The sequence below is a fragment of the Babylonia areolata genome, chromosome 6 (genome assembly GCF_041734735.1).
Source record: "Babylonia areolata isolate BAREFJ2019XMU chromosome 6, ASM4173473v1, whole genome shotgun sequence".
NCBI lineage: Eukaryota > Metazoa > Mollusca > Gastropoda > Neogastropoda > Buccinidae > Babylonia > Babylonia areolata.
In genome coordinates, this window is record NC_134881.1 from 31,928,119 (window position 1) to 31,954,724 (window position 26,606).

The 26,606-nt window shown below is 41.2% G+C and overlaps 2 protein-coding genes across 2 annotated transcripts in view; one reads left to right on the top strand and one right to left on the bottom strand.

Moving 5' to 3' along the window:
- Positions 1-5,693, top strand: part of LOC143282936 (arginyl-tRNA--protein transferase 1-like) — a 24,937-nt gene extending 19,244 nt beyond the window's left edge. The window contains exon 10 of the mRNA XM_076588835.1: positions 376-5,693. Within this exon, the coding sequence (XP_076444950.1) occupies positions 376-554 (179 nt within the window). The 3' untranslated portion in view covers positions 555-5,693. The remainder of the gene's footprint in view (positions 1-375) is intronic.
- The window catches only part of LOC143282935 (inhibitor of Bruton tyrosine kinase-like), a 38,044-nt gene continuing 15,973 nt past the window's right edge, over positions 4,536-26,606 (bottom strand). The window contains exons 14-27 of the mRNA XM_076588833.1: positions 25,815-26,024; positions 23,516-23,760; positions 22,451-22,543; positions 20,406-20,526; positions 20,098-20,194; positions 18,995-19,096; positions 16,248-16,365; positions 15,726-15,786; positions 14,911-15,276; positions 14,287-14,501; positions 12,639-12,803; positions 11,992-12,228; positions 11,428-11,656; positions 4,536-11,120 (exon numbers count right to left, since the gene is read on the bottom strand). Coding sequence (XP_076444948.1) covers positions 10,974-11,120; positions 11,428-11,656; positions 11,992-12,228; positions 12,639-12,803; positions 14,287-14,501; positions 14,911-15,276; positions 15,726-15,786; positions 16,248-16,365; positions 18,995-19,096; positions 20,098-20,194; positions 20,406-20,526; positions 22,451-22,543; positions 23,516-23,760; positions 25,815-26,024 — 2,406 coding nt within the window. The 3' untranslated portion in view covers positions 4,536-10,973. The remainder of the gene's footprint in view (positions 11,121-11,427; positions 11,657-11,991; positions 12,229-12,638; positions 12,804-14,286; positions 14,502-14,910; positions 15,277-15,725; positions 15,787-16,247; positions 16,366-18,994; positions 19,097-20,097; positions 20,195-20,405; positions 20,527-22,450; positions 22,544-23,515; positions 23,761-25,814; positions 26,025-26,606) is intronic.

Sequence of the window (26,606 nt, forward strand, 5' to 3'; positions counted from 1 at the left end):
TCACTGTCTTTGCTTCTGAAGGTCTGGAGAAAAGACTGAAGGATCATAATATGAATCAGCATTGTCAGTTCAGAATTACATCTTTGCAGAAGCTGAAACTTTTTTTTTTCTCTTGCACTTTTTTTTTTTTTTTTTTTTTACTCTTGTGCATTTTGTTCTTTATTTTTCTGAGTTATGTTTTGCACAAAGTTCTGTAAATGATTGTAAGTATTAAAAAGACATACGAGCAAGCTACAGTGATTATTGTCAACGATAAAAATACCCTCCATAATGTGAGTCATTTGCGTACATATGGAAACGTGCTTGTGTGTTGCTAGGTTTTGTCCATGTCAGAGTCCAGTGAAAGTTATTAATGAAGAACAAGACTATTTTCAGTGGACCCGGACGGCAACGTGAACCTTGACCAAGTGTTGGTGCTGCATGATGGGGAGGCCATGCTGTACGAAGTGTATCGCTTCGTTAAGAAGAACACCCGCGACCAGAAGGAAGTGAAGGAGTACGCTGGCTTTGTGGGGATGACCTGTGCTCGACGAATGCTGCTGTTCAGAAAATAGATGAAAGTTGTGACCATACTGGCATAGAGGCCTTATTTTGTAAGAATTCTCACTGTGGATGCCAGACTCCCGGAATCATGGATTTTTCTTTCCCTCTGTTGGACCCTGGTAGGTAGGATAGGTGCCAGGAGTACAAGTTTAAGACTAGGATTTCATAATAATAATGATAATAATAATAATGATGACTATTTGGACGCCCTATCTCCTGAGAGATTTCATACACATGCTAGGATTTCATAATAATAATGCTAATAATAATAATGATGACTATTTGGACGCCCTATCTCCGGAGAGATTTCATACACATGAGAGTAGCACATGAGAGCATTGATGACAGAAAAGTTGTTCCTTTAGTTTATAAAATGATGTGGAGAATTTCCACTTGAGTGTGTGAAGAAAATAATGGGACAACAGAGTGGGAGCTGTACTTAATTTCTTTTACTGAGATAGTTATTCTGATTCTGTCTGTCACACAATGGCCATGAGATAGAGCTATTCTGATTCTGTCTGTCACACAATGGCCATGAGATAGAGCTATTCTGATTCTGTCTGTCACACAATGGCCATGAGATAGAGCTATTCTGATTCTGTCTGTCACACAATGGCCATGAGATAGTTATTCTGATTCTGTCTGTCACGCAGTGGCCATGAGATAGAGCTATTCTGATTCTGTCTGTCACACAATGGCCATAAGATTGAGCTGTTCTGATTCTGTCCGTCACACAATGGCCATTAGATAAGAGTTATTCTGATTCTGTCTGTCACGCAATGGCCATGAGATAAGAGTTATTCTGATTCTGTCTGTCACACAATGGCCATGAGATAAGAGTTATTCTGATTCTGTCTGTCACACAATGGCCATGAGATAAGAGTTATTCTGATTCTGTCTGTCACACAATGGCCATGAGATAAGAGTTATTCTGATTCTGTCACACAATGGCCATGAGATAAGAGTTATTCTGATTCTGTCTGTCACACAATGGCCATGAGATAAGAGTTATTCTGATTCTGTCTGTCACAGTGGCCAGACACAGCTGCAGCTTGTGCAGGGAAACCAGCCAGCAAGAGAAAATATGAGGCTTTTTTTGGGGGGGAGGGGGGCTTTGTTTTTTTAAGCTGCACCATTGTTCTGTATTCTTTGTCTCTCAGAATTTTGAAGATTTTTTTCCCAGTCCTATCCTCTTACGATTCAGGATGGTAAGGATGATGGTGAGGATTCTGATGTTGAGATCCCCTAATGAAGTGCACCCAGTGCTTCATTTCATCATGTATGTGGCTTCACTCAGCCCAAACACACACAGACACTTAGTGCACGTCCAGAAAACACACACACACACACACACACACACACACACACATATATATATATATATATATATATATTTTTTTTTTTTTTTTTTTTTTTTTTTTTAAGGGGTGAGTGGGTGGAGGAAATGTGAACACTCTTAAAAATGATTAACAGATAGCAAAGAGTGGTAACTATCTCCATTCACAAGGTAAACAACTTCAACTCAAAGCTGCTTATGCTACAGTTTCAGCAGGCACACAGGTAAATAACAGGTACATTGGAACAAACCCAGACACCAAAAAAAAAAAAAAAAAAAAGAAGCGACGGGCTTGTCCTTACACCTTATGGAAAGTTACCATTCTTCACTATTTGTTGATCATTTGTTCTCCTGGCCTCATTGTTTATTCATTCCAACTCTTAAAAATGGACCTTTGAAGCATTCTATTGTATTGCTTTTTTGTCACAACAGATTTTTCTGTGTGAAATTCAGGTTGCCCTCCCCAGAGAGTGTGTTGCTAGAGTGCAGTGCCACCCTTTTTTCTTTCTTTTTTTATGTATGCCAGCAAGCGTATTTGTTTTCCTTTCGAGTGGATTTTTCTGCAGAATTTTGCCAGGGACAACCCTTTTTTTTTTGCTTCGAGTTCTTTTACATGTGCAAGGTGCATTCTTCATATGGGACCTCAGTTTGTCATCTCATCATAATGACTAGTGTCCAGACCACCACTCAAAAGTCTTGTGGAGGAGGAAGAATACTGCCGAGTGTGGGATTTGATCCCATGCATTCAGATTTTTTCAATTCCTTGACAGTCATGTTACTACAAGGCCACCACTCCACCTGTGAATGACTATTGTGTGGTTCCAGTCCTGAGGCCATAGTGTCTCAGGTGCCACAGGTCTGCGAAGGAGTTGTCAGGTCAGACACACCCAACAGTGATAGTAAGACAACTGATGGGGCTTGAACGGTATGACCTTCCACTTGCTGGTCCATGACTGTCCTCTCCGCTAGTGTGGCTGGTCAGCCTATTCGGAATATCACTAAATATGTATGTATACATATATTTTATTTTAAAAAATGAAATATTTTGTCTTCTATGAGGCAACTCATGGATTATGTGTGATGATAATTATTAGATTGTTGGTTCTGTCTTTAAGTGGAGAGAGAAGATGAAATAAATGTATACAGTGTCATTGTTGTATTATAGCATGTTGTAAGAAGTTGGTTCTGTCCATGATGCATGTCTGAAGAGTAAAATTATTTTGTCTGTGTGGAGAGAAAAGTATCACAGTATGATATTTTTGATTGAAAGGTGGTATGTGAATTTCATTTTACCCTACGGGTGCAGGCATTTTGAAGATTTGTTTTCCTGGTAAATACATGTTTGACAGTGACCTGCTTCTTCAAACTCAAGTATTTCTCCACATAACAAATTAATAAGTTTTTTTTCTTCATGAGATATTAACCACAGTTTTTTTTTTCCCCACAATACTGTCAAATATAGTTTATTTGCATGTTTTACATGCAGTCAGTTATGCTCTGCAACCCATTCCTCAACAGCTTTTTTTAGTTCATCATCTTGCTCTCTTTTTTTTTAGCAATGTCTGGTTTTATACATTGGACATTAATGAAAATGCATGTGTGTTGATCCATTGATTTGCTTTCTACATGTATTAGATCACGTCTTTTCTTCATAGTATATATATTTTAATGTGAATGTCCAGAAGCAGGAATTTACTAATTATCCAATCTTTGTGCAAGTTCTTTTGTGAATAGGGCTTTTGGGGGGTACCATGTTGTTTATTTTTTCATCGCAAGTTGTTGAAGAAGATAAAAATGGTGGCATTTATTCCAGAACAGGAATAGCCCAGAAATGTGTATGGATTTTTTTGCATATTTGTGAAACAGGTCAGTAAGCGTTTTTGTTGTTGTTGTTTTAATGGTGATTTGACATGTTGCTTGATTTATTTTTTCATCGCAAGTTGTTGAAGATAAAAATGGTGGCATTTGTTCCAGACCAGGAAAAGTCCAGAAATGTGTATGGTTTTTTGGCATATTTGTGCAACAGGTCAATAATCGTTTGTTGTTTTTTTTGTTGTTGTTGTTGTTTTTAATGGTGATTTGACAGCCTTTGTGGAGTATAGATGCCTGTGTTTTTATGTCTAGTTTGTCCTTTTGCAGTAATTTAAGCTCTGGGACTGTATCAGTTTCATGCAAGTGTTTTATATAAGCAAATGTAGAATGCCTGTAGATTTGGAATAAGTGCACGATTTTGAAGTGGGTGGACATTGTTTGAACTTTTTTCTTTCTTTTTTAACCTTTCTAGAATAGGGGTGGACTCCCTAAACCTGTTTTTTTTCCCCCACCATTTATGTTTCAACTCATTTTCACACCATTTTGTTTTTTTTATGGAATTTTTATGTACTTTTGAATTCATGTTTTGTTTTCACATTTTCTTAAAAGCAGATGAAGTAGGAGTTATTTCTTGCACAAACGAGATGAGTTGATAAGTATGGGTTTGTGAGGTTAGAAACAACAAACGTAAACATAGTTCACTGTACAGTGTACAGGATTAGTGAAGATGAAGGAGAGAGAGAGATGAACAAATAGGGGAAACCTCTATCTGAGAGCAAAAAAAACATGTCAAGATGTTTCAAGATATTTATGAGGAAGGTCGCTGGAGAAATGACAGCATGGTTTGTTTGTTTTTTCTTGTTTGTTTTTCTTTCAATCTTTGGAATAGGCTGAAAGGGAATCTGGTGGCATGTGTAAGAGGTGTTTTTTTTATAAGGATAAATAATAGACAAGGTCACTTGACAAAGTTGTGGCTGGCTCAAGTCTTCCTGCTTTGCTTTCCTGGTAACCTCCAATTTTATTCTCCTTCCACTTCTTTACAGGTGGAAAGTTCTTGAAAGTTTTACAGTCATCAGCTAGCTTTTTTCCTCAGACTCTTCAGTGGCACAGTCATTCCTAGGATGTAAAGACACTGTTTCTGCTGGGGGGTTCTTTCATTGAGTGCAGTTATCATCATTGTATTGGACCGAGGTTTAGTTCATTCTTTGTAAAGTGTCCCCCTCCATGTTGCACATGAGCAGCCCAACAGAGTGGCATCAACAGCATCAACAGGTGTCGACAACACACAACTTGTGTCCCAACTGATTGAGGGACTTACTATGCCTCCAGAGCTACCTCTCTGTGCACTGAAAAGTAGCATGACAGAATGTCACTTTCTGACTCGGGAACATCACCATCACCTTGTCTTCTTTTCCCTGGCAACAGAGGCAGTTACAGAAAACTATCCAACCGCACAGCAAAGGAGTACAACCAGTTTATAAAACTTTTTTCTTGATCATATGTACTGTTAGTGGCCATGTCAGTTTCTGCTTGAATTTTTTAACTGGGTAGGTAGTGTTTAGCATGAAAAATAAAGTTGATTGTTTGTGGAATGTCACAAATGGTACTGCTTATTTTGCAGAAACTTACAGGATCTGCATTCATAATTTTGCATGCTGTTGCTGTTGTCATTTTGGAATATTACACACCATAACCAGGATGTTCTCAGCAAAGAGTCGATACACAGACCAAAAAGTGGTTATGTGTGTGAAAAGGAGGTGGGGAAAGTATTTTTGTTGGCTGTCCAATATTTGTCTCATGATTGGCATTGTTCAGAACAGTTTCACATCTGTGATATGGGTATCAATGTATGAGTGAGGAATGTTTTTCTGTTCTTTGTGTGCTTGCCTCTTTTTTCTCTCTCTCTCTCTTATCTAAATAAATCAGTTGTTTCGTCAAACCTGTATCAACCACTAATTTGTAACAACTGCAAGAGTGAATACTTATCAAGACTGTTTTGCAATGCTTACGAATGCTGGTCTTTCCTTGGAGTGAGAGAGCGAGCGAGCCTTGACAATTTTTCCTTGCCCACTATTCAGTGATGGTCTCAGGAGGGAGTTATTACATGTGCATAGTGTGAGCCACTCCTTCCCCAAACTAGCTACCTAACAAGTAGCTGCCTCACTTCAAAGAAGATGAGGACCACTATCACTGTCAACCTATGAAAATACACCTGGAGGTGTTCTCTCAGCATATGCATTGGCAAACCCACAAGGTACTGATGTGAGTAAAGCTTGGTGTTGAAAGCAGTCAAATATTCAAAGGACTGTGTTCCAACAAAGTTTTAACATTTCAGAGACCATACACAGAAACAGTAGTCATTGTGTGTCTGGTTGTACTTGTTGCTTTTTCTTTCTCCGTCATTCATTCAGTAATACTTTCATTCACTTAAACTGGGCCATTCAATTATTTTTGTATATTAATACAACACTCGAGAACTGCCACAATGACAACTGTGATGCAGTTTTCTTGATGTTAACACCCACTTTTCAACCACATAAAGAATTCCAGAAACAAGCAGTTTTCCACTAAGAAGTCAAGAACAGACTATGTAAACACAGCAGTCCTTATTCCTCACATTCCCCCCCCCCCCCCCCCCCAGTCCTGTAACCAGGTGAAAGGAAAGACTTTCAAATAAAAGACCTCTTCTGCCATGTTGAAAGTTCCAGCCGTGGGCAAGTCTTCAGTCTCCACACAAATCAAAGCACCACGGGGAACAAAGGCACAGTATGCATGCATTCAATATACTGTCATCTTTTTACTACAGAGGAAGAGGGGGGAAAAAAAACCCACGGTTAATGGAATGGAAGCACTCTCAACATTATAATTCATTCTTGAACTTTGTTTTACTTACTCTGGCAAACAAATTCTGGCAAAATGATAAACTGAACAAAGACAGATGACTGAATCGACAAAACACAAAAGGAAACTCATAGATTGTATCTTTAGTTCATGGTTAAAAAGAAAAAGGTCATGACCAATGCCATCTGCATGCCAACATTATTAATGAAAACTTTAACATAACCTATGATCAATCAAGAAATCAAAATACATAATTCTTCCACCACCATACAACTGCAGGACATAATTCATTATACCCATCACTAACAATTATGCTTCTAGTTCTTCTGTGCCCATAATAAAAAAAAAATAAAAAAAGGTGTGTGTGTGTGTGTATGAAGAAAAGAATGGGCAGAGTTACAGTTGCAGTCAAGTACTTAAACCCAGTATATGTCTCTGCCGCCAAAAAATCAAACACTGATATCTGATGAAAATAGACTTTCCCAAACACTAATATCTTATGAAAATAGACTTTCCCATCCTTGTGCACTGAAGAGTTTGTAAGCACTGTGTTCAACACACATTCACTGAACTTGACAAGAAATCTAGCTGGCCCATAACCAGTTTGCCAAAGAACATCACACAATGCTATTTCACAAGTCGAATACATGAATTTTGTTGGTAATATGAGCTCATGCCCATCCACACACTACAGTGATAACTGTTGACATGACACTGCCAGGAGACACATCAAAGCCATATGACATGACCAGGATACAACCTGTTAACTGAATCCACGAAGTTGTGACCTTATCGGCATTGTCCACAATCTGCAAGTTAGGTATGAACACAGAAACACAGCACTGAAGTTATTCTCCAGTGCCCACACCACAAAACAGTTTCTGCACACTGCCTACCCGCTGAAAACACATCACAAAAGTATTTTCCAGTACATGTTCTTTGTTGCTATCTGTGAAAGCAGGGCTGTTACGGACCATGCTGGGACATTTTAGCTGAAGCAAGTTGCCACAAGATATGCAAAAATGGGACTGATACAGAATGAAGAATAACATGTACTGAGATAATGTACATGCCATCATCAACGTATCTGCAAAGAATACTGCCATATTTCACAGAATGTACATATCTTCACACTGTTGCATGTACTTGCAAACACCCCATGAATGAAGAAAAAATACTTCAAGGCAATTATATACACCAAACCGTGATCATGTACACATAATGCCAATAATTTACAGAATGTCATTTGTACAGTGAAATCATCATGGGGTGAATGTGTGGCAAATACAGCCAGCAATATCACAGATATACTAGCAGCTCACTGCAGTGCTGACATTCACTTCTACATCTCTTTGTAGTAAAACACATCATAAAGCTTCATGGTATTTCAAAATCCATCAACATCTTCTTCAACAGTAGTGTGCAAAACAGCAGTGCAGAGACAAGGACTTAACAATGACAGGAAAAGAAAACCATTAAAATAATGGGGGGTGTGGGGGGAGGGGGTGTGTGTAACAAAACTGAGCATGCTTGCTGCAATAAGTGCAACAGGGATTTACTGAGGAAACCATACAACAAAACTGTTCCATCAACAGTTCTGGAAACTAGACAAAATTCCTGTTCCACAGCCGTGGAAATAATGTCACAGCACAGTACCCTGTATCAGTTCATCATCAAGAGCTTACACTGCTGAACAGCGTCACTGTGGCTGTGCAGTTAAGTCAGCAGCTAGATTTCATAAACAAAAAACAAAACAATATCATCTGTACAGAACAAATGAGTTCACAATGAATCTGTAATGTGCACAAGGTAACACAGACTAGGAATGTAAAGGACTATCTATGTACTTTACAATGCTGCCTGCAGGGACACACACACATTCTGAGCCAGGCTTTGTACAAACATCCTTCGCCACACAGCATATCCATGCACATCATTAGACATGGTTTTTGAATATGCAATTCTCCGTGAAGGTTTCTGCTCAAGCACATCATCAGCCAAGAATTCTGCTGATGCATATTTTTGCCAAGGTTTCAACACGTCTTTAGCCAAGGTTTCTGCGCTCACACACACACACACATAGCCAATGCTTCTGCATACATTGTTGAACTGGTACAATTCGTATACAGTGATGCTCTTGACACAGACAAAATGGTTTCATCCTCAAATGTACAGAACCTACCACACTCAGATTCACAACACAACTATGGGAGATTTGAGACAGACTCATTCTCTCTCATTCATCAACACAATATGAAAACAATACTGATTAGTCGTAGAACAAAACAAACCAATGGGGCTGAAAGAACAGAATATCTCTGGGTCAGAATGAAGGGGTAAACGTCAGAAATACTCCAAACTTAAGGCAAGACAAAGGACTGGTGTGGGAGAAATGGGATAACATCATACTCTTTAGGATTTTCCTCTCCTTTACGACATGCAGAATACTCATGGAGAGCTGCTCAATGCACAAATCAATTCATCAAAAGCATTCACATATGTTCATAAAGCAGAGCACCAGTATCTGAACGGTCAGCTGTGTAGCTGCTGCAAAAGAAATCATCATGTAAAAAAAAAAAAAAAAAAAGCACAGATTCTCTGATGCAAAAAGTATGAAGAAACATGCATAAAAAGAAAACACAACTGCTAAATCTGATATACCAGAGGAAAAATAAGAACAAAACTTGGCCAAAGCAAACTATTTCAAGTATAAAGAGGAAGAATAAGAACAAAAAACTTTAAAAAAAAATAAAAGACATAATCTGCTATAAATCATAAAATCATTCAGAAGCTTATTTCTTTTCTATCAATTAATTTTAGCAATGCAACCTCTTCCCCTACAATGACTATATATATATTTCATGATCCAGCCACAATTGACACTATCTCCGAGTTTGCAACAAAAACATAATATGTACTAATTTCACACCCTGTTCTTACTTTTACACTGGACACTGTTGCCCACATCTGCTATTAATTCTTGAACAGCAGTTGCGAAAAAAACGAGCCCTTCTATCTCTATCTCCAAAAACCTTTATTTACATCCCAAGATCCCACCCATATTATCTCTACCACCAAATGGCCTTTATTTACATCCCATGACCCAGCCTAACTATCTCTACCAACAATGACCTTTATTTACACCCCAAACCCCAGCCCTACTATCTCTATCACCAATGGTCTTTATTTACACCCCAAACCCCCAGCCCTACTATCTATCACCAATGGTCTTTATTTACATCCCAAACCCCCAGCCCTACTATCTATCACCAATGGCCTTTATTTACATCCCAAACCCCAGCCCTACTATCTCTATCACCAATGGCCTTTATTTACATCCCAAACCCCAGCCCTACTATCTCTATTACCAATGGCCTTTATTTACATCCCAAACCCCCAGCCCTACTATCTATCACCAATGGCCTTTATTTACATCCCAAAATCCCCAGCCCTATTATCTCTACCACCAATGGCCTTTATTTACACCCCAAACCCCAGCCCTACTATCTCTACCACCAATGGTCTTTATTTACATCCCATGACCCAGCCCTACTATCTATCACCAATGGCCTTTATTTACACCCCAAACCCCAGCCCTACTATCTCTATCACCAATGGCCTTTATTTACATCCCAAACCCCAGCCCTACTATCTATCACCAATGGCCTTTATTTACATCCCAAACCCCAGCCCTACTATCTATCACCAATGGCCTTTATTTACATCCCAAACCCCAGCCCTACTATCTATCTCCAATGGTCTTTATTTACATCCCAAACCCCAGCCCTACTATCTCAATCACCAATGGTCTTTATTTACATCCCAAACCCCAGCCCTACTATCTATCACCAATGGCCTTTATTTACATCCCAAACCCCAGCCCTACTATCTCTATTACCAATGGCCTTTATTTACATCCCAAACCCCAGCCCTATTATCTATATCACCAATGGTCTTTATTTACATCCCAAACCCCAGCCCTACTATCTATCACCAATGGCCTTTATTTACATCCCAAACCCCAGCCCTACTATCTATCACCAATGGTCTTTATTTACACCCCAAACCCCAGCCCCACTATCTCTATTACCAATGGCCTTTATTTACATCCCAAACCCCCAGCCCTATTATCTATATCACCAAAGGCCTTTATTTACATCCCAAGCACCAACCCTATTTTGTCTATCCCCCAAGGTATTTATCTACATCCCAAGCCCTATGATTCCATAACCCAAACCTTTAGCCATGTCCCAAACCCCATAATTCAACCACACCAACCGTGCAGCCCTCTGACTGCACCACCAAGCCCTGTAGTTCCACCATCACCACCATTGCAATGTCAGCTGCTGTGTCATCAAGATACAGGTATGCAAAAGTGGATGATGTGTGACCCAGGACCAAGGTCAAGGTGCTTCCACCAGGTGGCAGAGCATGGGGCCCATCAGGGGTGACTGGAGGATGGGGTCCGCTGGCGGTGCCACAGTGGAGCGGCCATGGGGCCCGACACGCGCTCCACAGTGATGTGCTCATCGAAACGGTCGTGGGCACGGTAGTGCCGCAACAGCTGGCTGATGGCCTCTTCCTCCATCTGAAATTCCCCCAAGACTTAGTTATGCCTTGAGTTGAAGAAATAATTTAATATACCAGTGTTTTTGCCCTGGCGAAGAAAAAATTCTGTGGACTTGTCAACCATTTTTCCTTAAATTCACAGTGAGCCTTATCCATTATAGTAATTACACTCTCATTTTTTCATTTCATTTGAAAATTCAGTAAGTGAACAACAGCCATTTATGGTGTCTGGGGTTTTTTTGTGTGTGTATGTGTTAATGCTCTTAAAACAAACACAAACAAAAAAAACATAATCAAAGTTAACATTAACACAAAGACAAGTCCACCTGAATCAAATGAAGAGGTTTCTGAGCAGCTCGCTCCAGGCAGTGTTTCTGATCCATCTGATCCTGAACAATGTCGGAGAAACAAACGCTAGCTGTGGCGCCCCCTGCAGGACTGACTGGTGCCCGACGCTGCCACGGGTTTTCTGGAGGGCTGGAAGCAAGCAGGGGGTCTGTAGGGGTGGTGGGGCTGGCTGGTGGTTGAGATGGGATGCGAACTGGTAGACCCCAGCTTAAAACAAAAAATCATATCATGTTCTATTAGGAACAATTCCTCATTCACCATTTCCACCTCACTCTGATTTCCTTGTTCATCCTCAACAAACAAAACAGTTAAAATAAAACCTGAAAAAATACAACTTAATAACAATAATGACTGTACCAAAAAAACACAACAACAAAATGACACTACCAAAGTTAAGAATCATGTAACAACACTGACTGTCCTGAAGCATCATAAAACAATACTAATTGTCCTGAAGAATCATACATCCCTCAACAACACTGCCAGTAAAAAGGCAAAACATTATTCTGCAATGGTCAACAGAGCACTGCTGAGCAGTTCACCTGAAGCTGGTTGGAGCTGAAGACTTGTTGACAGTCACAGGTGGGGATTTTCCCAGTACCGCCACTGCGCCGTTCTTGGGCACAGTGGCAGAGGGCTGGGCTGTTGAGGTGGCCATCTTGATGGCGGAGGTGGGAGTGCGTGTGGGTGTGGAGGGGGCGGGGGCAGGGCCCTTGGCCTGGTGGCTGTCCTGCAGCATGAGGTCTCTGAAGGAGGACACCACCTTGTTCACACTGCCCCTGAAGACACACATCAAGGACTGGGAGTCACCATCACACCACACAAACACACACACACTCTCTCTCATTCCCGATTTTCTTCATTTCATGAATGAAACATGTTCTATCATTCAATAAGAGTTAAGACCCAAACCGTACATATCAATATGTGAAACAAAAGGGATACCAAAAAACAAAAAAACAGAACTAAAACTCAAATGTATCATCTTCATACACACACACACACACACACACACACACAGAGTACATTCATTCTAAAGTTTCAGGCTCTTCATCCTTCCTTTTCCCTCTTCCCATACCCCATGTTATAGGAAAAAGTCACTCAGCAACAATCCCCCACCATCCCACTGACTTGTGGATCCCCATCTCCTGACTCAATCACTACCTCCCACCAGTGATGGTGCACTCACCAGGGACAGGCTGGGGGAGAGACAGCAGAGGGAGGTGGGTCAGGCCCATGACCAGCTTCATGACCTGCCCCATCACCACTTGCTGCCTTCTGGGCCTGGGCTGCTCGTAACTGCTGCTTCTTCACTTCTTTCCATGAGAAGCGGCCACCCCCTTTCCGTTTCACACTGCAAGAAAATAGTAGCAATAATGATGATGATGATGATAATTACAATGATATTAATGTGCATTTGTATAGCACCCTTTCTCTCTAAGTGCTCATGACACATGAAAGAAAAAGTTACAAATTACATAAACCACTCTCTCTTTCTCTCTCCCATCCCCTCTTCCATAAACTCTTTCTCTCCATGACGTGACACTGACTTCTCTACAGGTCACAAGGGCTTCCTTTACTGCAGTGTAACAAGCACTGGAGAAAAAGATGGGAACTTGAACAGAAAATGGATTCCTGCCTTTGCTGTTTTCAGTGATCCACTTTAGAGGCGGTTTCCTGCTCTACCATCCTCTTTCTTGGATTTGAATGAAATATTGCTCAAGTCACATGATTAATTCTAACCCTTTGGTGTAACATTCATATCAGCGATATATTCCCATCCCTGTGTGTAAACACGATACTGTTAACTCAAAGAAACTGAATTGCAACTGAAAACTCACTTTTCCAGCATCTTTTTTTCCATCACACCAAAACCCAAAGGCATTAATGACTTAACAGACACAGGTTGTCGTTGGTAACATCTTTTTCGCAATCGCATTAAGTCTTCAAATCACTATGATAGGTTGTCATTGGTAACATCTTTTTCGCAATCACACTGAGTCTTCAAATCACTATGATCTCTTTTCAGCCCAAATCACACCACAAATCTTATTACAGAACTGTTGCTTTGTCCCTTGCAATATGCTTAGAGACAGACTACCTCTATGCACATTCAAACTAAATCAAAACTCTGAGCTGCCCCTATTGAAATATTCTAAATGTAACGCTGGACAAACAATGGGACAACACCAGCAAACTGGCCGAGGACAGCAGAGAATGGAGTGCTTTGACTGCCTCATGCATCCAACACCGCCAAACATCTTAGTCTAAGTGAGTGACATGGACGATAAACAAATCAAAATTCTGAGCTGCCTGTAACTGCAAACAGCTCAACCCCACGTTCTGAGAGTGAGAGCTTACTTTCTTCTTTCTTTCTTTAGTTTAACGTCTTTTCACTAGGTACGTGATATTAGACGGTGGAATGGGGAGGAGTAGTACATGTGTGTGCGTGTGTGGGGTGGGGGTGGAGAGGGGGACAATGGGAAGAGGTGGTAGGATGACTGATACAGAAAAAGAGACATAAAAAGCAGCAGAAGTTAACAGGAAGAACTATGAAAGATTGAACTGAGAGTAAAGTATAACTATTTCAAACATTCCTGTAACAGGATAAAGCATAATCATTATAACAAAAATATAATCAATCAAAGGTAGATACCAACAGGACTTTGATTAAAATATTTTGTGATTTGTCGGAGGAATAAATAATTATTCAAAATATCTTCTAGGGACAAAGATGTGTACAGCGGAAACCGGTCAGTGAGTTTTTAAAAGACCAGTTTTGCTGTTGGACACTCGTCAAGTGTGTGATAGACACTTACTTCTTTTCAAGAGCTTACTTCTGAGAGGTGTCCTGCTGTTCCTGCATGATGCTTCGCAGGCTGATTCCAGCCTCCAGGGTGGGGCTGACAGGGCTGTGTAGAGGGCGGCCTGGCGGGTCCACACTTCTGCTCTCTCCCTGCTGTGGGGGTGAGGTGGCAACCAACAGCCAGCCATGCGGCTTTCCACTCTTCTGGATTGTCATGGGTCTGCTGGACGTCTGGGCCAAATGCATCTGGGACACAAGTTTCAAACTGTGGCATTTGTTCAAAGTACAGACTTCTAGTAACAAATTGCAGAATCTGTTCAAAGTATATGTTGTGTAAATAAAAAACAATTTCTGTGACGAAGACACTCTTGAAGTCAAATGCTCTCTCTCTCTCTATATATATATATATATCTCCAACCTCCCAGTCAACAAGAACCACTTTACCAAAGCAGCTGGTTGGATCAAGAATTACTTTTCCCTAAATAACATTCTTGCACAAATGTAACAAACAGAAACATTATCCCATTTGCTTGTTTGTGTTTCAGACCATTCTCAGCTTTCTCTTTCATGCAACACACCTCATCTCTCCCTCTCTCTCTCACACACACACATACACCAGCATCAACGACAATGCACATGCTCTTGAAGACCTTACCGACTCCACTCCTGACTCCAACGCAGCATCCTCCATGGCTGCGTCCTCCTCAGACTTGGCACTGGTATCAGAGGCCACAGAGACCTGTTGCTCTGCCATCACCCTGCCACAGCTCTCGTTGCTCTCTGAAGTGACAGACACCCGACGTTCCCCCGGACTGTCTTTCACCTCAATGCCTGCACTCACCACTTCTTCACCACCACTCTTGGTGCGTGCCTGGCGCCGCTTGCCCTTGGGCTTCTTGCTGCCTGGGTCACGAGCTTTAGGCATCAGTTCTGAGTCAAAGTCAGCAGTCAGGGCAGCCAAGAAATCGTGATCCGGTCCCTCACTCCAAGGTGTGATGATACGGCAGGACATTCTCCCAATCTGTACGGTGACAGAAAATTGAAGAATGGAACATTTTTCTGATATTTCCCTTTGTGTTAACAAAATTCAATTCAAAATACTTTATTCACCACACCTGGAACAATTACACAAAAGAAATCACAAACATCTAATAAGGCTCAAACCCATAAAATCATAGTCCTCAGTCTGGGAACCTCAATCAATGCACCAAAAGTAGCAGATATATTTCTCAGTCTGGGAACCTCAATCAATGCACCAAAAGTAGCAGATATATTTCTCAGTCTGGGAACCTCAATCAATGCACCAAAAGTAGCAGATATATTTCTCAGTCTGGGAACCTCAATCAATGCACCAAAAGTAGCAGATATATTTCTCAGTCTGGGAACCTCATTCAATGCACCAAAAGTAGCAGATATATTTTTGTTATAATTCCCCCTCAACATCTTTTTTTTTTTTAAATCACAACTTACAGAGCTTCTGTAATAATCAGTCAGTTCTTGCATTGTCTCATCTCCCACCATGTCCAGGTTTCTGTAACAAAAATGGAAAAAAAAAAAAAGGATAATTCATTGCAAGGGCTCATTGAATTTAATAACTAAATGGTGAATCAGGTACACATGTTTACAATCACACTGATCCCACTGGCCATCTAAAAGTTGCGCAGAGATGCAATGATTTCTCAGACTGTTAACTAATGGTAAATCACATATGACTGTAATTAAAATGCACGTTTACAACCATACTGACCCAATCGCCTGTCTAAAAGGCTCACAGAGAACTTGCAGCATATCTTTTTTCATTTCATTGTATAAGCAAACTCCAATACTGCACTGGGAACTGTCAACAATACAATTTGTGTGCACACGCATGCACACACACACACACACACACAGGAACACCTGCACTCAGTAACATGTACACAAATGCACACACATTTTTTTTTAAAGCCAGTGAATGAAAAGAATATCCAAACACCACCATCAGTCCAATACCTGCTTTCTAAGAGCGCTGGCAGGTTGAGTATGATGAACTGTTGGCAGGCCAGAATCAGCTGGTCAGCATTGTAGGCCGTTGCGATCTCCAGCAACTCTCCTGCATTCCTCAGGGTCACTGGAACGCACACACACACACACACACACTGTGATATTGACAGTCTCTTGTTGACGTACTTTCTTTTGTATGGCACATGTGATTGGCGGTAACTTAACTTTTTTTTTTCCTTATCAACTTAACTTTGGCTCTGATTTGCTACTGATGAAGAATATTTTGGTTTCTGACACTGACCACATCCATTTATATTCATGCAGAAATATGCACATTATTAACCCATCAAATCTAAGCCTGGTCATAAAAGACAGAAAGAAGTGCTATAACGATAAACATAAACAAGTTTTGACATTTCACTTTTTCAGTTCATTCCATTGACATGTGTGACATTTTTCACAGTTTATTTTGGACCACTTCTCTCCATCTTTGATCATGACCAAAAAGGATTAAATAAAATGTGGATCTTGTTATTCATGCAAAGTGAAAATGTTAAAACATAAGGTAAGGTGTCAGTGTGATACCTATTCAGTCTTCATAGGAACTGTGGAATGACCTGACATGTTCCAAGTGAAGTTTGGATGCAAACCCTCATCTCTCTTGTACCTGCAATGTTTTATTTACTCTGAATGCTGTGAACCTGACATTTCTCCTCAGACCTTGAATATCAAAAGTGATCACAATGTTTCTCCCTCTTCACTCTGTGCTGGGACAAAGGAGTAGTGCCAGGTGACCTCAGAGATGCAGTGATCGTCTCCCTCTACAAAAACAAGGGTGAGAAATCTGACTGCTCCAACTACAGAGGCATCACCCTTCTGTCAATTGCAGGAAAGATTCTGGCAAGAGTCCTACTGGACAGGCTGATTCCCACCATCGCTGAGGAAAATCTCCCCGAGAGCCAGTGCGGGTTTCGAGCAAACAGAGGAACCACAGACATGATTTTTGTGCTATGCCAGTTGCAGGAGAAGTGCAGGGAGCAGAACATGGGCCTTTACGCAGCCCTCGTCGACCTGACCAAGGCCTTCGATACGGTTAGCCGAGATGGGCTCTGGAAGGTCCTGACAAAGCTTGGATGCCCACCAAAGTTTCTTGCAGTCCTCAAGCAACTCCATGAAGATCAGCGTGGCCAAGTGAAGTGTGGAGGCGAACTTTCAGAGCCATTCCCCATTGGAAACGGCGTCAAGCAAGGCTGCGTCCTGGCCCCCACACTCTTCACAATCTTCTTTGGCCTGATGCTGAGGGAAGCCAAGGAAGATCTGTTAGAAGGCATCTACATCAGATTCAGAACTGATGGCAGCATCTTCAACCTCCGTCGTCTCCTTGCGCGTACCAAAACCACTGAGGAACTGATCCTGGAGCTGCTGTTTGCAGACGACTGTGCTCTCCTCGCTCATACTGAGGAAGCTCTGCAGTTAGTCGTCAATCACTTTGCTGATGCAGCCCGGGCTTTTGGCCTCACCATTAGTCTGAAGAAGACCGAAGTCATGTACCAGGCACCCCTTCATGGCACCTATGCACCACCCAAGATCTACATTGACGGGCACCAACTGAATGCTGTGGAACATTTCACTTACCTTGGAAGCATCATCTCCAACGATGCCACAATCTCCAAGGATGTGGACCATCGTCTGTCCAAATCCAGCAGCTCATTTGGTCGTCTCCAGAAACGTGCTTGGCAAAACCACTCCCTAAGACTCTCGACCAAAGAAGTCCTGGAGAAAGTTGATCTCCAAAGCATCGAGTCAATGCTGATGCTTCGACAGCTGCGCTGGGCAGGTCATGTAGCGCGTATGGACAACTCCAGAATGCCAAAGGCCGTCTTCTACGGCGAACTGCGTGAAGGTAAACGCAGCGTTGGAGCTCCACGCAGACGCTACAAGGACCAACTGAAGCAGCAGATGTCACGTAGCGGAATTGACCACCACAGCTGGGAGACAGTGGCAGCAAACATATCTGCCTGGAAAACTTGCACCAGGAAAGCTGTCAGGAATTTTGAAAAGGTCAGGACACAAACAGCCAGGGAAAAACGCGAGCGGAGAAAGGAGGCATCATCTCAAGTTTACCCCTCCAGCGACCAGCCAACCTTCACGTGCGCCAGCTGTTCCCGACAATGCAAGTCCAAGATTGGCCTGTACAGCCATCAGAAGGCTTGCCTCACCCGGACTAGACCTTCTTCCCAGTGATCTTCGGATACGAAGAAACTGCCATCATTCAGTCTTCATAGGAACTGTGGAATGACCTGACATGTTCCAAGTGAAGTTTGGATGCAAACCCTCATCTCTCTTGTACCTGCAATGTTTTATTTACTCTGAATGCTGTGAACCTGACATTTCTCCTCAGTCCTTGAATATCAAAAGTGATCACAATGTTTCTATGGCCAGCAGCTACACCAAGTTTGTTTAAAACTGAATGTAAGACATGAGCTCTCAAGCTTTTACCACTTTGCAAATTTACAACCTGATGTACCTTTTTCCACTCTGCAAACTTACAACCTGATGTACTTATTGTCTTATCCAGAATTACCACCCCACCAAATTTGATTTACACACAATTTGCAGCAGCTGATAAAATGCCAATGTTAAAATTAACCAGGCAGACGCATGCACGAACATCACATAAATGGACAACTAAGACCAGGTGGTGACACAGACTCACTATGTTCACACAGGTCAGTCAAAACAGCTGTGTGACTTACTGAGGCTGGCTAGGGTCATTTCACACATCTCCTTGAGGCGCTGAACCAGCAGCTGATCCGCAACCACCAACACATTGCACAGGAGCTCCAGGTCCTCGCTCCCTGAAACATATATTGGCGTCTTCCTGCAAGGAATTACTGTTTGTAACACATACACACACAAAGCATGCACACACACACAATGCATGCACGCGCACACACACACACACACACACACACAGCATGCATCCACAAGCACACACCAACAAGCAAACACAAAACTCTGATAGCACCAAATTCTGACAGTGATATAAAAATCTGTCCCAAGCACTCATCAGATGATTCAAAGTAGGCACCTTCCTTCCATTCACAGGTTCATCAGATTCAAATTTATACAAATTTCCTGATTTTTTTGGTCCAGACTTGCATCACTTTCTCATTCATTACAATTCTCTTTTCTTTTTCCCAATGCCTAATGTGAGCCTATTTTTGTTAAAAGCCAAAAGATCAGGACCTAGACCATCACACGCTGTCTATAGAAGAGGGTGTTTGTTTTTCTGTACCTGTTCTATACCTACAAGCAAGCTGACATGGAGTGCTAAGCAGACCAATGAAGTTGTGTGGCTAACATTCACTAATAGTAATGGTGCTTTTTGTTTGCTAATACTGTGTTTAAAAAAAATCCTTTCCTGTTCAGAAATTCAGCTAAAAACCTTCCACTCATTACACTGACCTCCGATCAACAAACCACTGCTATATATAACCGTTTTCACCCCACCATGTAGGCAGCCATACTGTGCATACTGGGTATGTTCATGTTTCCATAATCCATCAAACACTGACATGGATTACAAGATCTTTAACATACATATTTGATTCTCTGCGCGAGTATACCGAAGAAGGGAGTTCAGGCACTCGCAGGTCTACCCACCATGCACACCAGAACCAGGGATCGAACTCAAAGGAATGCAGGTATCAACGTCAGGAAATCTGAGCAAAGACTCCAGCGCTCTAACCATTCTGCCACTGCACTCATCACTCTCCTACGTCACCTGTTCAACATGAGCAGTAACACAATCCTGCCAGTGACCCAACGGCAGCAAGACAGGATCAGCAGAGCATACCTTCAACAACAGGGGATTCATCCCAGTAGAGAAAGTCCAGCAGGATCTGCAGAGTGTTGCCCGGAATGGGCAGCATCAGGGACTTGGTGTCAGAGGTCTGATGGAAACAGAGCAAAAAACATGAAATAAAAATCCTTAACAATGCTTTGTCCGGATTTAAACATACATTGCAAGTATGATTGTTTCAGAATGTTTAAAAACACAGGGAACACTCACTCACACACGCATACACACATGCACACACACTCTCTCACACACTCACACATACAATGTGCACATTTATGAATGTATAAACACACAACATTTACCTCAATCCATCCACTACCAAGCATACTGTGGAAGTATTCCAAACGAGCAGCCAGTATGCATTTATGACATTGTATCATGGTATCGTCATCTGTTCGGATACACACATCGTACAGTTCTCCTCTGCAAACAAAGAATATGCATAGAATATAATTACAAGCCAAAAGGTTTCAACAATGGTAAACTTTAAGAAGACTCAAGAGTAGCATTTTCATCATCTGAGCACAGCAAAACAGTGCCAGACAGTTACACCACCATCACTCATAGTACCACTGACATTCCAAAATAACCAAAAAAAATCAATGCTATTGGAGTATTGCCATAATACCCTTTTAACACAACTGAAGTTTTTAAAAAATCAAATATACCAAATAAATGTGTTCATTTACTGTCATAATTCAGACTTGTCTCAATCAAGTGACATCATCCTGTATTGTCAAACACACTGAAAAAAATCATCATCAGTCTGCACTACCACAAGAAAAAAAAAAGAAAAAAGAAAAAAAGGCCACTGAACTGACAAGATTACGATCAATTAATATTTTGTAAACAGGAGCAAAAACAATAAAGTGATTTCACTGATTAGAGTTCCACAACCCTTCCAAAGGCACATGCCTACTGAAATAAGGATCATTAATAAGTAATTCAGATACTGCAGTAAAAATACAAACGATGTAAAGGTTTCCTGAAGACTGCCTTCAACAGGATAAATTGAGTGTAAATGAGTATGTGTTCTGGAGACAAGAAAATGAGCAGCATGTAAAGTAATGCCTCTTAAAGGGCATGGGCAATGGAGGGGCAAATAAGATTTTTTTCCTTTTTCTTAAATAAAAGTTAACCTTTTCAGTGCTGAGCATTATTTGGACTTGTGCTTCCTACTTACCAGACGGGTTGTGGAGGGTAATACTTTACAAAAAAAAAAAAAAAATCTAGCACTTAAACCACTGCAAGAAAGTATACATAACCCATACTTTTCCAAAACGAAAATGAACAGATTATGAAATTCTGATAGTTAAAAGTTCATTTAATACAATGATTGTATATATATACACGTCCTTCAATAGCAACTCCTGCCTGTGACATGCCCACTCACTTCTTGCTCACTTTCACACAGTATCAAAGAGGTTAACAGTGACCCAGTTAGCACCACAGTGCAGGGGTGAGGGGGGTGAGCACTGGTCATAATCTTGCCTGCACATGACAGCTGTTTGTTGAATGCGAGCGTGCTTTCCTAAAACCATGCTGTACATGTAATTCAAGACTCGCACGTAACAGTTCACCCCCCTTTCATCACTCTCACCCTGCCTCCTTGGCCCTGACTCAATGGATGGTTTGTATGTGAGGTCAACTCTTGGTCATCCATAGAGCTATACTCGACCTCCTGCTCTGCATTCTTTCCTATGCTGGCTATATCTAGCTCTTAAATACCCCCATAATCTCTCCTCTCTGCAAATCATTCTAACATTCAGTCACATCAAAAGAACCATCCGACAAGATTTGCCACAACTGACACTCAATTCATCATCGTCAATGTCTGCTAAAGCTTCTGCAATATTTTGGATGGCAGAATCTCATTTTTTTTTAAAGTTGTAACACTGCTGTTTCAAGCCACTAGGGTAAGGTTGTGGTTCATCATCTGCCATTTTGAAAGCATCATGAGTGGGGTAGTGACAATAACATCCAAAAATTATCATAGAGAGTGTGACTGGCTGTTGCTCCTTCCAGATAACTGAAGGAGTCATATCAAGCTTTCTGACTAAGGGCTAATGGTACACATCAACTTTAAAAAAGAACTGTGAAAAACCCTGAAATGACGCTGATATATATATATATGTATGTTATGGGGCTAATAGGGAAGCATTTTTTCAGACACACACACACTCACACACACACACACACACACACATATATATATATATATATATATATATATATATATATATATATATATATATATATATATACATATATATATATATATATATATATATATATATGTCATGAGGCGATGAAGAGGTTAATAATTGTACTGAGAGGTACAACTTACAGCTTTGTTCTTTCATATCTGATGCGTCGTGGTGGCTGCAGCTTCTTGCCACTTGGCTGAATCTCACCATTGACACACTTCACAGCTTCCAGCCTGAAACAGGTTGACAGAGGTAAGACACTGTAAAAACAATAATAATAACTCTTGGTTGTGCATTGCCATCACTGATTATAATGCTGTGAAATGAATATGATTTGTATTCCACTGAGTTTCATATTGAGAAAACTGGTCTGTTACACAGCTGCTTTACGAAACCTCTGACCAAATGAGCACACAAAGAACAGACTGGTTAAAGTCCTCATGCTCTACATGACTATCACAAAGTGCAAGTAAAAATCACTCATGTGATTAGATGAAGTTTTTGAACTGATAATGCAAGTATAGATTTCTGGGAATGAATAAAGGGTCCAGAAACTTTCATTCCAGACTCTTTATATTTCATTCTTTCCAGGTAAACCAGATTCCTTTGACACTGATCATCTTTTCAGCAAAACACCACAACCCAACAATCTGTCCTCAAAATACAAATGGCAGACTTTATGTGTTGTGATTGGCTTAGATCAATCACCTGTCCTAGATACCCACAAATGGTAATCTTTAGGACAATAAAATAAACTTAGCAAACACTAAAAACAGATCAACCAAAGATTTCAACTAAAGTGACTTTCTCAAAACATTCGCAATGATAATATTTTCGAACAAAGCATTTTTATCATTTTATTTATTTTGCCAAACTACGATTGTGTTGCAATAAATTCCACTGTATTTTTTTACTGCCATGTCCTTTTGTTTCAAAAGCTTTCAATTAACTCTTTAAAACATTTTCACTTTTTAAATGTGTGTGTGACAAGTAAAAGTAAAACCATCTTGAAAAATAAAGTGAAACATTTAAAACCAATCAAAATTGCTTTAAACAAGACAGGAGTGAGGTAAAAGGTTTTGTCTCCAAAGCCTAAAAAGAAACAAACAAAAAAAAGTATGTGTAATTAAACCAGCCTTAAAGAAAAACAACATGGCCACACACACACACACACACACACACCTCCCCTTCCACACAACACCCACCTTTTGGACAAGCCTTTGACACCAAACTTGCGAGCAGCTTCCTGCAGGATCTTGACAGGGTCTCTTCCCCTCTGTGCCTCCTTCTCCTCCTTCTTCCCCTCCTTGCCCCCCTTCGCCTTCTTCCGGCGCTGCTCCACCATGAAGGCAGACGTTACCCGTCCATCAAAGGCAATGGTGTCCGCCTCCGGCCAGTCCCCATCCACCCAACTGCCATTGCTTCTCCTCTCCAGGTGAGTGAAGGCAAACTTCAACACACAGTGAGGGCAAACTTCAACACACAGACACACACACATAGTGAGGGCAAACTTCAACACACAGACACACACACATAGTGAGGGCAAACTTCAACACACAGACACACACATAGTGAGGGCAAACTTCAACAAACAGACACACACATAGTGAGGGCAAACTTCAACACACAGACACACACACACATAGTGAGGGCAAACTTCAACACACAGACACACACACATAGTGAGGGCAAACTGCAACACACAGACACACACACAAAGTGAGGGCAAACTTCAACACACAGACACACATAGTGAGGGCAAACTTCAACACACAGACACACACACAGTGATGGCAAACTTCAACACACAGACACACACACAGTGAGGGCAAACTGCAACACACAGACACACACATAGTGAGGGCAAACTTCAACACACACACACACACAAAGTGAAGGCAAACTTCAACACACAGACACATAGAGTGAGGGCAAACTTCAACACACAGACACACACACATAGTGAGGGCAAACTTCAACACACAGACACACACACATAGTGAGGGCAAACTTCAACACACAGACACACACACATAGTGAAGGGCAAACTTCAACACACAGACACACACACATAGTGAGGGCAAACTTCAACACACAGACACACACACATAGTGAGGGCAAACTTCAACACACAGACACACACACAAGTGAGGGCAAACTTCAACACACAGACACATAGAGTGAGGCAAACTTCAACACACAGACACACACATAGTGAGGGCAAACTTCAACACACACACACACACACAAAGTGAAGGTCAACTTCAACACACAGACACACACACAGTGATGGCAAACTTCAACATACAGACACACACACAGTGAAGGCAAACTTCAACACACACACACACACAAACACAGTGAAGGCAAACTTCATTACACACACACACACACACACACAGTGAGGGCAAACTTTAACACACAGACACACACAGTGAGGGCAAACTTCAATACACAGACACACAGTAAAGGCAAACTTAACACACAGACACATACACAGTAAAGGTACACTTCAACACACAGACACACACAAAGTGAGGGCAAACTTCAACACACATACACACACACACAGTGAGGGCAAACTTCAATACACACACACACAAAGTGAAGGCAAACTTCAACACACACACCCACAAAGTGATGGCAAACTTCAACACACAGACACACAGTGAAGACAAACTTCAACAAGCAGTCACACACACAGTGAAGGCAAACTTCAACACACACGCACACACAAAGGGAAGGCAAACTTCAACACACACACACACACTCACACACACAGTGAAGGCAAACTTCAACAACCAGTCACACACACAGTGAATGCAAACTTCAAAACATGGACACACTTTCGAGTTATTCACAGGTTTATGTGAGTTGAAGGCTAACCAAGATACAGAATACAAACTGAAACTGGTGTTGTTTCAAACCACACATAAATGATACCACAGGCTTATATTAAATAGTACGCAAGAACATAAGGTTTTGTTCCAACAAACAAATGAAACATCAAATTGGTGCTCCTTGCTGTTCTCTATCAGTTTGCAAGCAGATAGAAAAAAAATCAATGATCATAAACATACTGATAATCTTAAGACCAAACTTATGTCATTCTTCCATCTCACACACACTTAAGCAAATATATGAACACACACAACAGCCTTGCAATTCATGCATGAACACACGTACACACACACTCACAAACACATATGTACACACTCACCACACCAAAGCCCTATCTGACTAACTCAACTCCTCCTTCAGGCATAACCTCCAAGAAACACAAAACCTCCTCCAAGCCAAATGAATCTCTTCTCCATCAAACTCCTCCCTCATGTACCCAATTCAGTCCCATCATTCCCCTGCACACCATCTATAACAACAAACTTCCCAAACTACACCTAACCCCTCTCTCACACATCCAACTCTTTCACAAGTACACTTCACACATAATACTCCAAAATTCATATACACACAACACACACACCGAACCAGGTGTGCACACACCTTGTTGCCAATACAAAGCACATCGCAATTGTCAGTGTAGATGAACTTGAGCAGCTGCTCCATGACGTCAGGCTGGACATCGCTGACCACCAGGACTGGCTTTTCCCCATTTGGCTCTGGTTCAACTGCCAAGCCGGGCACTTGCTTGCGGAAGTAGTCAGCACGTGACGCTAGGATGAACATGTGGGTGGGCCACTTGCGGTCACCAACCTGAAAGTGTTACATAAAATGTGCTTGGGTTTATATGTGCCGAAGGGAACAGGGATTTCAGCGATTGTTAGCACATTACAATTGCAGAAGAGTGGAGGATGGGGTGAGGAAGATATATCTAGAAATATCAACATGGGATTTCACAGGATTCATGAAGACACCGTTACTTCATGTCACATCTGAAAGCCTTGCACCCAGAGCACCACCCAAGCTCCAGTGGAGGGGGAAGTAAAAATCCCAGTCCATACAGGGTTGGTACCAGTGTACACTAACTATCTAACCATTGGGCCACCATTCCTTCAGCAGTTAGCAGTTTAAGATATTACGCTTGAGATTTGCATGGGTGGTGAGAAGGGTAAAAGAAAAAGTTAGTGAAGATAATAATACAATAGCAGTACACTTAATAATAATAATGAATAAGTCCATGGAATCTATCTTATTGCGATGTATTACATCACTACTTTTTTTTTCTCCATCATTATCAGATATTGGTCATCGAAACCACATTATGATTATCTTAATCAGTAAAGCAAATGAATGGTGAATGGTTCGTGCATATGTCTTCATATTACTCTGCCTGTG